General features: G+C 34.6%; 1 protein-coding gene across 1 annotated transcript in view; it reads right to left on the reverse strand.

Moving 5' to 3' along the window:
* LOC150079547 (nephrin-like) overlaps positions 1-13,702 on the reverse strand; it is a 33,041-nt gene extending 19,339 nt beyond the window's left edge. Inside the window, exons 1-3 of the mRNA XM_090382494.1 lie at positions 13,595-13,702; positions 10,471-10,521; positions 5,547-5,882 (exon numbers count right to left, since the gene is read on the reverse strand). Coding sequence (XP_090238620.1) covers positions 5,547-5,882; positions 10,471-10,521; positions 13,595-13,679 — 472 coding nt within the window. The 5' untranslated portion in view covers positions 13,680-13,702. The remainder of the gene's footprint in view (positions 1-5,546; positions 5,883-10,470; positions 10,522-13,594) is intronic.
* Positions 13,703-14,348: the final 646 nt, after the last annotated feature.

Genomic DNA, 14,348 nt, shown 5'->3' on the forward strand with positions numbered 1-14,348 from the left:
ACAACCGAGGGCGGCTTAACTTACAAAATAAACCCCGATAATAGGCAGAAAATAACTCGGAATAAATCCAAATTCAGTGGTTAATACAGTAGCAGAAACACGAAAGATATAAACCGAGCCACGAAGGATGCTTTGCCATATGTCAAACGTCGATAGACGTTTCCAACAACGTTAGATAAATTATGAAAGATTTCTCGATGGATGCTTTGCAGTATGGCAAAAGTTAGATCCGATTTGTTGTTCTCGAAAGAAATTGGCGATTTTATTTGCAGTTTAATGAGAGGAATAAATATAAAAGGTGACAGGAAGATGCTTTGCGGTATGGCATTTTTTTTTGTCTCATCACCGATGACTTAAAGTTGGTTGGAGGTTGACAACTTGCATGCGAGGGAATAGTCAACACGCTGGCGCTTAATCGATGCTCTGCAAGTGTCGTTACCCATCTGAAGGTAGATAAAGGAGTCTGCTCTCAGATAAGGGTGGTGTATTTATCTATTAGAAGGATCTGCTGCCATTTATGGGGCTCCTATTTGAGATACACAAGCCATTTTGGACTGACTAATCACACGGGCATCGAATGGGCATAGTTTATAGAAATATTTAAAGTTTTTAAATATGTTTTATTAAATGGGGCATCTTTGCATAAGAAAATCATCTGGAATTCTCATTTTCGAAAGAAGCGCAAGAGAATAATGGGGCTAAATGCATCTTACGTATTCAAGTTGGCCATCGATTATCGTTTACGGAACCACACCGGGTAACTGCCCTTCCCATAATTTATTAATTTGTGTATATTTGGAAAGCATCATTTATTTTTTTATATTTTTTGTTTTAACTCTAAACGATGTTCCTTCGTATTGTCCAACTGCTTACTATGAGAAATATCAAGCCCATTATTTTAAATCAAATTCGGATGATAAATTATTACTCTTCTAAGTTCTGTGCAGCAAATTGCATGAAATGAAACTAAAAAAGGAAAAGAAATCAGAGAAAAAAAATGTATATAAACACATCTTAGAAACGTATCACGTACATCTAACAACTCCTAAGCAAACGGGGGTTGTGTTAGTCTGATCACGCAACTTGCCAGGCAGATAGTGGTTAACTTTTAAAGTTTCTTTTCAGAAAGTTGTAAAGGAAAAAAAAAAAAACAAAACAATCTTCGTTATAAACAAAGAAGCCATCAACTGAATATACGTGTGTGAAACTCTCAAAGCGAAAAAGAAAACTTTATGTAGCGGTCTGAATTTGCAAAATTGTATTTAAACAACGTTACCTTTGACATTTAAGCTGGTGAGCTTTAATGTTACAACAGTCTTTGTTTTCTCTTAATAACAGGCGTCCTTCATTTTTTGGCAAGGCAGTGTAGATAAATTTGCTGGTCATTCTTAAAAAAAAAGAAAGACATTTCCTTGGGATAAGAGAAATAAAATATACCAGTATACTAAGTTGCCAAAAGTAATACGCTCAAACCAAATTACTACAAGCTGTGTAGTATGATATGGCGCATTGTAATGCTGAAGTAAAGTACGATTGTTCCATACTGCTGCAGCCACCGTGTAGGAAGAGTGGAATGCACTGCACGACATTCAAGGAACAAAACAGTGGTTCATACCCAAACCAGACAAACAACCCCTTCTTCCCCAAGTTTCTACAATTCTTCTGAAAAGTCCAATGGTATGCAGCTCCCTACACATCGCCCTTCTACTAATATCAGTATCTATGATCTTTCTAAACTTCTGATTGGCAGTAGTCGATGAAGATTGATGGTATTTACGTATCGGTCTTCTTAGTGTCCTTTAGTTTATATGGTCATTCATCGAGAGTCAGGAAATGTCTGTATTTATGAAGGCAACTGGAACTGGTACCACGTGCGGTACATTAACACTAACAAATCATTGTTGCATTTCTTCCTCCTTTGTATAGAAGTGTTCAAAAACTTACATTTTGGTCGCTTTTTTCAAGGAATAAGATCGGGACTTTAGGGAGATTGATGGAGTAATATCAGTTATCTCTTGAGCATACCTCTGGTAAGCTTTGTAGTCGTGTGAGGGAATTCATTATCGGGGTAGCCAGCGTCAGCAGTAAACATACGCTCTTGGCCCTTTTTTGATCTGTCTATAAGTTAAGGTGTTTAACAGTAGCGTTTAGAATGCATCTTGGTACCACGGGGAGGAAATTCTGAGTTAAAGTCCTGCCAGTTTAAAACAGGCGCATTGGTGTCTCACTACACTGTAATCCACCTTTCCCCACCTTGAACCTTAACCACATTATGCTCAATTTTTTCGGATTCCAATAATCGCTTTTTGTACTGCCACTATCAATCATCCAGTGGTTTTTTAACCACTGGATGATTCTTTCTTTTCGTTTGTTCTAAAAGTGAAACGATCGATGTCATAATTAGACTCCTTTTGAATTTACAATGACCTTGACGATACCACAAATACACTGGAGAGGTGAATACCACTGAAATCAGCGTCAACGTAGATGGCTAAAAACAGCCATCGACCAATTTCCTAAAGAGAAAATCTACTCCCTCTGTTTATTCATCTTTAACCGAGAGAGAGAGAGAAGGAAGCTTAAGCTCTCAATTACTGAAAACTTAAGTTTATAGCGTGTTGCTAACTATTAAAAGCTTCATCGCGCGTGCTCTGTGTCCGTCAGACCGCGAAACATCCCAATTCTCAATTTGGATTCTTTCCAACGAGTCCATACCGTGTTTGCACTCTTAATGTGGTGCAGATGTTGTTAAAAACCATATCGTTTTTTTAATTCTTCCAGTTTATCTTTAATTTCTCTTTAGAAAATCCTAAACGAAAAAAAATAAAATTTTAAAGAGTCAAAAACTACAGAAGAAAACAAACAAACAAAAAAAAAAAGATTATCCACTCTTTTATTCAGTTTCGCAGGTATCTCTGGGTAATATTATAATGTCTCCAAGGAGACACAAATCTCTTTGGATTAACGGATAATTTTTCTGAAACGGATATCTTTATTGTTTGCAAGAGACTACACCAGAGGTCGCTACAAGGCTATATCCGGTTGGAAAGTCTCGTAATATGGTATCTATAAGTACTTGAGATGAATATCTAAGTGTACTGAATTTTCTCCATTTTAAAAGCTTTTCTGCTTAATTAATGTCCTTATCCGAGGCTATGTTGTAGCCTCGTGTTAATGTTTTCTTAAATCTGCTATGTCGTTAAGTAGAGCGATAAAAATACGAAGCGAACTCACTATTGTTATTTAAATTATGCATTTGGATGGTTTATTTAAAAATAATGCAATTACTTGGCCTCTTGAATTATGCAAGTGCGTGTTGGTCGTTAATGGAATCATAAAAGTATATTATACTGTATTGGAAGAATGTTTTTCAAGGGTTTTTCTGTTTTTTTTATTTTATTGATTATTGTAGTTAAGAAAACAAGGTAAGAAAGAAATTTTTTTTTTAGTTTCGTATCTTGTACGCTTTAACGGTTAATTAAAATGAATTTAATATTTAAATAAAAGAGAGTCGTTTTGGAATACGATGTAGAATATTTGAATTTCATTATTTTATGCAAATTCAGAAAACACAATTCTTTAAAGCCTTTGTGCTTGGTTTTAGCAAACAATTACGATTGGGCAGCATCCATCATGTCGTGAATGGACATGTTCTGACATGTCTTATATCTAGAAAAAAAAAGTGGTTTCTTTTATACATGAAAGTAGTTTTGGCTGGTTTAAGAAGTTTAAAAAGCTCAGGAAAAAATGATAATGGTGGTGGATGCCCAATAATAATAAAAATTCAAAGAATAAGAGAATTGGTTCATTCAGGGAGATTGATAACTCTGAATGAACCAGTGCCTTAATGCTGAAAGCTTAAATTTCGGTAAACACTTATTCTGAAAGATAATACTTTTAACCAAATGAATGGTTTCTTCAATATGACAATGCGCCAGCTCACAAGTTTATAATCCGGCTTAATTTTCAAAATTGACTCTCTCTCTCTGCGACTTCTTTCCCTTTCCTAACTTGAAAGCATAATAAAAGCAAAAATACAGAAAGAAAGAATAATAATAAGCGTTGATAACGTTGAAGATAATATGACAGTTGATTTGAAGACTTTTAAATAAAAAGAAAAACAATTTAGTTAATGTACGCAGTGCTTTAACTAAATTTAATTAACTTTAACTGAGCATCCGCCATTTAGCCTATTCGTTCCTCCAATCAGCACATGGCAACAAACAATGTCCAGTGCTTCAGCTACAATATGCATATATGGATAGTCTATGTGAAAATAATAATAATGAAAATAATAATAATAATTGTCGAATTTCTTAGGTTCCGATTTTAATGAAATTTGGGACGGCTCAACAAACCTTTCTAATAGACAGAAATATAAATTTTCATGAAAATCTATTCACTGGAAGTCGAGTTGTTACATGCGGACGGACTGACGGATAGACACATTATACATATATGCTAAAGTGGCGAAAAATCGCCGAAATTGAACTATCAGGTTAATTTTAATTAATTAAAATCGATTTGGTTAACTAATTAACTATTTATTAGCCACTATTCGATAACAGATGTTTGCCTCTCTCATAAGTCGTATTTTATTTTTAATAACCAAATACGCAGTGAGGATAAATAAAGGCAAATTTGATTCAAAATGTACTAATGTTGCCCTTCTACCACTTCCCATATGCTGTAAGTAAAAGAAAATGATGTGATATTTAGTAAATTACCTATTGATTTTATTTTGGAGTTCTCGCATTCAAAACATGCAGATAGTTCTCATTGTTCCGATAAAGCATTACAGTTTTTTTCTTTTATTAACTCCAGAAAAGAAATTGTGATTACAATTGAGAGTCACCATTTAAAATAGGAGCTATCACTGCATGTTAACCTCGGTTTACAAAGAATTCCAAGAATGCATATTTATTTCTTTTTTTGTATTTAATATAAAACTTTTCTCGCTAAATAACAAATCAAAAAGCATCTTTCATTCTGTTCTTGTTTCTTGGATAATGCTAGAAACCATTACCTTGCACTTGCTAATGAAATTTTTCGCATTTTAGATAATAGCATTGGCAGGAAAGTTTTCTTATTATTTTTTTCCCCCTCGCAAATTTCAAAACATTAACGGAATAGAAATAACAGTCAAAGGAAAAGAATGAGAGCAAAAACAAAATCTTTAAAAGAATCAGGGATAAACTTCATGATGGTTTAATTAAGCATCGATTCATTTCCTTTTGTTAAAAATTACGCATATACAGAATTCTTTTAATGCATTCACAGATTGCTAACAGAAACATCAGTAGACGAAATAAAAGGAATCAAAAAGAAATTTGAAAGAAAGTTTTCTGTTTAAAAATTTCTTAAGGATTGAATACCTTAAATTGTAAAGACGATACATAAAGAATGAAGTTTTTTTAAAAGTATTTGATTCAATAACTGAAGTGTGGATACTCCACTCTGAAATAACAGACAGAGAGGTACGGTTATTGTCTATTGGACATTTATAGAGTGAAAACGTTTTCATTCATATATGGAATTGTACTTACCAATGATCCGCAGGACAAAACTGGTGATATAAGTCCTGGCCCACCTATAATCCACGCGGCAGAAAAACACCCCTCCATCATCCTCTACGATTGATGTGATTTTCAATAAAGGCGGTTTACCGAACGTCTCAAATCGAGCCCTGTTTCGAAGTCTACCAAATGGAATGTGGGGGGCTGCTTCCAGTGGAGATTTCCTGGCATCGACGGTATATACGGCGGTTACGTTCTCGTCTTTGTACCAAAATACGACAGTAACACGATCGTCTTCTGCAGGGTGAGGGAATTCGCACGGTAGTTCTGCTGTTCCTCCAACCACTGCGATATACACGGGAAGACCTACAAATATTTCAAAAAGAAAACAATCGAAATCAGTTCTTTCTATTTTAACTGCCTATTTGAAACTCTGTCTATTGTAACTGCCTATTTGAAACTCTGCCTATTTGAAACTCTGCCTATTGTAACTGCCTATTTGAAACTCTGCCTATTGTAACTGCCCATTTGAAACTCTGCCTATTGTAACTGCCTATTTGAAATAAGCCGACTTTAAAATATTTCAATAAAAACTTTTATTCTTAATTTTCTCTCCTTCGACCTCTATCTCCTTCCATTTCAGTTCTGGAGGACTCCTTTATAAAAGTTTATTTATAATAGTAATGCTAACGTAAGTCTGCTTTTATTTTTCAAGAAAATACCTTACAGTCGGGTTCAATTTGTCTGGTGATCGCACCGCAATAAAAGCACTTCGGATATTAGATATTTCCTGTGCAGGTTTCAAGTTTCTTTGAACAACCAAATGCATCTCAGTCCATCGCTTTAGAATATTTGAAAACTGTAAAAGAAGTTCTTCTGTTCTTCCTACTGGCTTCGCTTGTTATATTTACTAATTCTAGATGAATTCACTGAAGTATCAAAGCTTCCGGCATATTGATATATTTATTATTAACTACTCTATAGATTCTCTTGTTGTAACTGTTGGCGTATTCGAAAAATCCTTCTGTATCCATCGCTGATATTAAAAGGGATCTCCGAAACGTTTTTTCGCAGAAAATTAAGTGACTCCAAAATATTATGCCATGACTTTGTAGATTCCGACAGAAAAACATTACAGAAACTCTCACAAGATGATACAAAAAGCTTTCGAAGATGCCAAGACCATGGTAGGAGTTAATTGGTTTCATAAAATAGTCTCCGAATTGAGTCCATTTTATTATGTTGCTTTTATTCTGAGATTTTTTTCCATCTTGCAATTTTATAGTAATGTGAAGGCACTTTGCAAGGGCCTTTTGTTTACTTATTCGAGCCCTTCATCCATGAGCATGCGCACTGATACTTGGTTAACATATTACGCATCCAATCGATAAATATCAAGTTGGAATGATGGAAAAGTATAGGGTGTCTGTGAATGATTCACCTGATTATGAAGGTCGATTAAAATTTTATTTTAATAGGTATCTTACTGCAGTAACTCAAATAATTTTTCTCATGCGGGTGACAGCCTTAATTCCATCAAGCATTAAAATGGCGACAGTGTAAGAGAAAGCAGTGTGCGAGTTGAGGATGTAGGACATCAAATCTCCACTTACTGTAAAGAGATGTTTTCAACGAGGATTCCAGAAAGATCCATCTACGGACAATCAATGGGGCGATGGCTGAAGCAGTTTCAGGAAATGTGCTGCACCAGAAAGCAACTGGAAAGTCCCAAGGTAAACAGATGGTACGTACTATCCTTCAGCCATGTGATTTGGCCATTTTTTCTTCCACAAAAACCCTGTGTACTTGGCAAATTACCTCGAATTGTATGCTGTATCCCTGCTGGAAGATTAGCAGCCACCTGTATTCTATCAGCAAGATGTGGCACTACCACGCTGGAGCTTGCATGTGCGCAAATTTTCTCAATAAAAAAATTCATAACCGATGCATCGCCCATTGATGGTCTTATTCCATGGCCTCCTCATTGATATTTACGTGCTACCAAAGGTGCCCACGTGGAGGTTAACTAAAGTACAGCTGTGTGATAAGAAAACCTTTGAGTTGCTTTATTGAGTGCAGAAAATGTTACAATACAATTGCAATCCAGCTTCATAATCAGGTAAATAATTTATACACACCCTATACTATAGACAAAACTCGGGGGAATAGTCTGAAGGATATGCGAAAAGTCCAGGATTAATCTGCCAGAAGAATGAGTTCTAATGAGTTTTACGGAAACGTACATAAAGCGATTCAAAAATAGTGATCAATTCTGGAACCATTATCGTTTTACAGCTTCTTACTTTTATGACATCATTTATATCCCAACGGCTCTGATTTTTGGAGATTCTAGAACGACAAAACATTAATTGAGTTCCTTGTTAGGCAGTAGAAGAGAGAATCACAGTGTGGTAGTATTGCTAAGTGGTAATGAGAATTACCACTTAGTAATACATGGTAATAAACGAAGCCATTAAAGTTTTAGGTCGCGTAACCCAATAATGGGGTTTGAAATTCAAAATGTCTTGGAGAATTATTTGTTTATACTTTTATGACGAATCATTTTCGATATTTTTACTGAAAACGGAAGCTGGATTACAATGGAAATCCACCATGACCTCTGGAGTCTACTTCAAGTTCAAGAAAACCAAAAGAAATGAAACAGAGAGAGAGTGAGGATCTTCTCTAATGGTTTATGACATTTCTCACGTTCACCTACGATGCTAGCACTACGCATACATCACCATTAAACAACGCCATGTTAACATCTTATTCTTGTAGTCATTAATTATTAACAACACGCACCACAGCGCATGACGTCATTCATAAAGAATGATTTTCACAATAAAAGCACTCATTATTTCCAACTTTACACAGAAAACCTATTAGGGTAATGTTTATTCTCTGGCATATTGCAGTCTTACTAAAGTTAGCAGATATATTTAATGTTCCTGCAGTAATGTAAGTAAAAGTTAAAAAAAAGAAAAAATACCAAACCAACACCAACTTACATTGAAGACAGTACTTCTAATGAATATATATGCGTCTTTAATGAAGTTATTTCCATTTTGGAGAGGCTGCTTAAAGAATTTAGCCAAGTTTCCTAATTAACGCATCAAAAACAACTGTTGCTTTAATCATTTTAAGAAGGCTTCTTAAACATGCAAAGGGTAATGATTAGCATAACTCACAGGAGTGGCAAAAAATAGTTCGAGGTTTATTTTAATTCTGAATTATGTGAATAATAATGTGTGTTGTTATGCAGTAGCTTTTTTTAATGGAACCGGGAAAGATGTATTTTTTTAAATCGTTTATCACAGGGCTAGGAAAAACTTAAAAGTTTCCACCTAATTAAAAATACAGCAAAGAAATTTCCTCGAAATGAATTAAGATGTAATCTTAGTAAACAGTTTCTTTGGCTTTGATGGGATTAGGCTTAAACGATTTCAAACAAACTGTGGACTAGAACAAAAATGGTTCAATGTTAAAAATACTTCATCAAATAAACTTTTTGGAGATTAACGTGCATTTATCATGTTTCTTAAGAACATTTTACTTAAACTTGCTCGATCCACTAATGTCTTCTGTATTGTTTTATTTGTATTAAAGCTATCAGCAGTTCGAAATTGAATTCTAAATTTAAGGCAATTTTTTTTTTAAAAAAGAAACATGAACAATTATTTTTCTGACAGAATTGTACTTGGAACCTTATGAAGCTAGTTTCTTCTGGCTCTTTGGAAAATGGAGAGTCTGCGCGAGAAAGCTAATTAAAAACGTTTCTTTGTGTATTTTTAATTAAGGAAGCCAAATTAAAGAAATTTAAAAAGCATTGGCAAGATAGCTGGTATCATCTTTCGACGTGAAACTGAAATATTTTTTCTCAAATGAATTTTTAAAATATGTACAAGTACGTTTTAAGAAAGGTTCCTGATGATAAACATCCAATCAGTTCAGTAATTAAAATCTCCAAATAATCAAAAATAGAGTATAAAGATTACAACACGTATTCTTTCATCGATGTCAACGTGTATATAGATTTCTCGGTCTGTGAAAGCTAAACGTGTTCAGTGTCATCTCTTGGAGTAAGTAACATTGGCACTTACATTTGAAATTTAAAAAAAAATGGCATTAACTTGAAGCTTGACTTAAACAGACACGATGTGTTGACTTTAGTATACCTTTACATTTACCTTAGAGAACTCCACTCACGCCAATTCTAGTACCAAGGTAACGAGCGGAATTTCAACCTATCATGAAGAGACCTATTTATTTTCACTACCTGGCCACTGTATTAAGACCATGGGCTCATAATGTGTCAGACAACCATTTTCCATATCCTAGCTCACACGAAGTCAACAGAGTATTGAAAAAACACAAGAGGAATATTGTACCATTCATGTTAGGAATTTGACCTCAATTCTCGCAATGACGTGGTCACAAGTTTCTAGCATTTTTTCCGGATTTTAACCAATAGATGGTTAAGATCCGAGGATTGGGTTGTCTAAGGTAGATACATGAGGTCTTCCGTTCCTTAAACATTAAACCTCGTGTTCATGGATATCTTCGAAGGGCTTTATATTCGTTAAAGACTCGAAGCCTTTGAACAGTAGATAGGCACAGGCGTCTTTTCTGTTGTTGTGCCTCCTAAACGCACACCAACATATCTCTTTGTAGGTCTGTCGGAATCTGCCCATTTCCCATTGTCAGTAAAATGATTTGATCACTAGTTGAGTTGGCCACCTTATGACCTGTTCGATTTGTATATTTTTGTACAGATTATTGCACATACACTCAAATCTCCATGGCTCTAATCGAGGCAATGTAGAAATTCACCGGTACCATCATTTTAGTTCAGATAGCATACGATCCAACGAATAAGCATCTGAAAGTTGATAGTATTATAAGAGTAACAATAAAAGTAACATTTTAATTACAATATCAGTAAGTATCTTACCTTGAATTCCATTTTGTACGTTGAAATCATGAAGAACAGTTGATTCCGATTCTAGAAAAATAATTGGATCTTTTTCGTTAAAATACTTGACACATAAACAGCAAATTGTTGTGTATAAGTTTCCAATACATCCAATAATAATATCAAAGAGAAATACAAATTTGAATAAGAACAGATCTACACGAGATACGTTTCTTCGGGATTTGGGCATGCAATTCAAATAGCCAAGACATAAAACGCATCGACTGCTATTGAGAATATTTCTTTACCTTAAGAAATGAATTGCAAAATATTTATCGAGTGAGTGTCGTATTTTGCCCGATACCTAGCTCAGAGAATGTCATAAACGTACGAAATATTGTTCATATATTTCTGAAGTTATCGCCACTGACAAGTGATATGATGTATTCAAGTTATTCTACTTGGAAACCCTGGAGAAAATGAGATGGTACAATGCTACGCAATGGAGATCAATACATATTAGGATGTATAAGATGCAAATTAAAAATATGTATTGGTAATTCTATAAGTATTTTTAGAAGGAATGATATTGCAATGTCACCTTATTGGATACATCAGAGTAGGAAATCAATGTGATTTGTCTAGGGATGGTCGACACAAGTTACCTCTATTCTTGCTTAAGGAATGCTAATTTCTTTCAAGTTGTGAAAGTAACAGTAACTACTTCTAGAAGTTATCCAGGGTTGGTTATTGTTACTGTAAGTTGAAGTAAAGATTTACGTTTCTGTCTACTTTCAAATATTTCTTTTCAAATTCAATTCTCAGTTTTGAAAGGGCTAATAAAAATCTCGAGAAATTCTTGGCTATCAGTTTATTTAATAGCGTTGCTAACTGGGTAATATTTCATACATAAACTTATTCCGTGGAAGACGCCAGATGGTAAGGTAATAAGAGTAACTAACTGCTTCTATTCAGGTATCTTACTAGTTCTTGTGAGCTAAGTGATTTTTTTTTTTGTGATGGCGATATTGCAAAGATAGCTGTCACTGAAGAAGTGGTAAGAAAACACCTTGAAACGTGTGACTCCATTATTTACATATTTCTAAATCGGAAATGAAGATAATTAAACCAACGTAGGATTCAGTGCTTTATTGTTTTCAAATAACACAGTTTACCTACGCACCGTGCCACTCAAGGAATATCTTTGGCAATTTCTCTCTGACACCCTCGTCAAAATAATTTACGAAAATCAGAAAGAGGAGGACCAACACCGCACTCAAAAGACTCTACTCGTTACATTGGTCCACTTTGAAAACTAACCATTTATGGCAGCCCTCTATCTTGTAACTTTTAGTCAGCTTGCGATCCAGTAACCAATTTCTTTTAGTTTATATAGCAGCCTTTCATGAGGAACAGTATCAAAAGCTTTACTAAAGTTGGTATAAGATGCCAAAACTGTTACTTTTATCCAACTATTTAATGACTACATCATGATTTACCCTTAACTAACCCATGCTGGGATCCGTTCAAGATATATCAAGTTATGTCGAGATAGTTCTGAATTTCATCCAAACGATGTTTTCTGCCACAGAAGTTCAACTCACAAGCCTCTCTGGAGAGACATTATATCACTTCTCTAGTCCAAAGGGACCTTCCATGTTTCTAATTTCATTAACATTCTCACCAGTTTGATAGACTCAAATGAACTCTTTTTAGTTATAACTGAATATATACCTCCTTTGAAGCCTTGGCTTTCTCAATAGCGTTTCTAATAAACGCTTCTCTTGGATCATTATAATACTTAATTGACTGCAGCATGACTCCTAAACAATTTATACAGATTCAAGTTTGCTTTCGACCGTATCTTTGAGAAGAAACTGTTCAACTCAACTGCCATTCCTGCACGGATTTATATGGATCTTCCACTGCATCTAGTTAAGACCCGTGCTTGTATATTTTGCTCAAACTCTTAAACTCGCCTGTCATCTGTTACACCGTTTATGGGATTTGACCACTGTCTTGAATAAGTTTGTATTTTCGTGGATAATTCCGTTGAACATTTTCCGCAGCGTATTCGTATCCGACACCATACGTTAGTCACTCCAGTTAATCAAACCGAAGAAATATCTCAATCTATTATTGTCCTCTCTCCTGAAATCCAGCAAACCTGAAAACTACGTAGCTCCATCCATAGACTTGTCTCCAAACTGTAGATCTTCATCATTGTACACTATACTACCAAACGTCAAGGGACAAGTGTCTTATGATTCTGGTGGGATTGCTTACATTTTCTCCCATGTTATTTTCTTAGATTAATCATCTGTCTGCCAATAAAACACGTAATCTATTGAAATTGGACAAAATGACTCCATGACTCTCTTCATTTTTTGAATTCCGATGTTTTTCGATGTCTGCTAAAATTAATCTTACAGCAACTGCAGAATACGTTATTAACACTTCTATCAACTTCTCATGAACAGTTTTTTTTTCTTATCTCTCTCTCAGGGTCCTTTCATTGATTCTAAATGTCCGTATTTTCGTTTATTCACGATGCCAATTCTTTACTGTGATTGATTAAATCTCAAATTGAGAGAATCCTTTCAAAATAAAAACGCGTTAGAACTTGATTGTAAAAATGTAGGGGAAAAGAATATCAACCAATCTTTTCGCTGGTTCTTCATGCAAATACAAATTACATCGCAGTGTACGATTATTAAATTGAGAGAAAATAATTACGAAGAGCTTATGCGATCAGCTGTTTATTTGATAAGCTAATGTCTCATCAACTTAGAAATAATTATGCGTCCACCATTCTCTTAAAACAGATTTTTTCGCTTTGCTTCTTTTTTTTAGCATTATTTCTCTGATTTTCGGTAGAGATGACGAGTACATATTATGGACGAGTGAGCAACAGCTTCATACTCTCAACATCAAACGATGGGCTGTCCCACCATTTGATGTCTTCCAATTATGCAAGCGAATCGAATAATAATTAACAGTAAAAATTAAATAATCTTAATTAATTAATCGTAGTTAATAAAAGAAATTTCTAAGAATGCGAACTAATAAACCGACAAGAAATCTAAGACATGTTTAAAGGGTTTAATTAAAAATTTATGTTAGAAAACTTTTAATTGAGTCTTAAGTGATTCTGAAGACTTACCTGCATCAACCGAACACCAGATCAAGAGGACAGAAGTGAAAAATAGTTCGCTATATCCTACTTTCATGTTCAGAATGTAATTCATTAGCTGTCTCCTAAAGAGGCCGGACTAGTCTGTAAAGAGAAAATAGATTTCTCTTGGTTGTGTTCTTTTTTATACAATCAGTACAATTGAAGAAAGTGTAGGATTATCTTGGTCGACTTATTAAGGATTTAGAACTTGTATACTTTGCTCAAAAGAGTTTCCAGTAATGTAGGATGAGATAGGAGTTGACAGAATAATTATTTTAATAGGAATTTTAGCCATAAAACATTATTTACTATTATTTGATGGTTATATAAAATTATAATAATTACATTTTTACATAATTATACATTTTTAAAATTAATTAATGTTAAATGATTACTTTCAGCGATCTTCAGATGCTATTTTAGTTAAGAATTCGTTTTATAACTCAGAAACAAAAGTTACTAGACAAAAAGTTGTTGCAAACAACTTATGAAATGCCATCATGGGTACCACAGTTAGTGGAAACGTCGTCCTCCCCATACCGGGTGGAAAAGATCGGGGTTCTTGTCCCATCGATGACGAGAGGAATTTTTATGGGCCTTTTCACAACGTAGCTAAGTTAGTCAGCTTTTCATGGTCTTTTTCTCCCGGAAACCCTGGTTTTTCATCCAGCAAACAGAAAATCGACCACAGAACACGCAATTTACAGACAGCACACACGAAGCAATGTGGCCTTAGTCAGTA

Source organism: Mastigoproctus giganteus, chromosome 10, assembly GCF_048544385.1.
Source record: "Mastigoproctus giganteus isolate SK-2022 chromosome 10, ASM4854438v1, whole genome shotgun sequence".
In the NCBI taxonomy this organism is placed as follows: Eukaryota; Metazoa; Arthropoda; class Arachnida; order Uropygi; family Thelyphonidae; genus Mastigoproctus; species Mastigoproctus giganteus.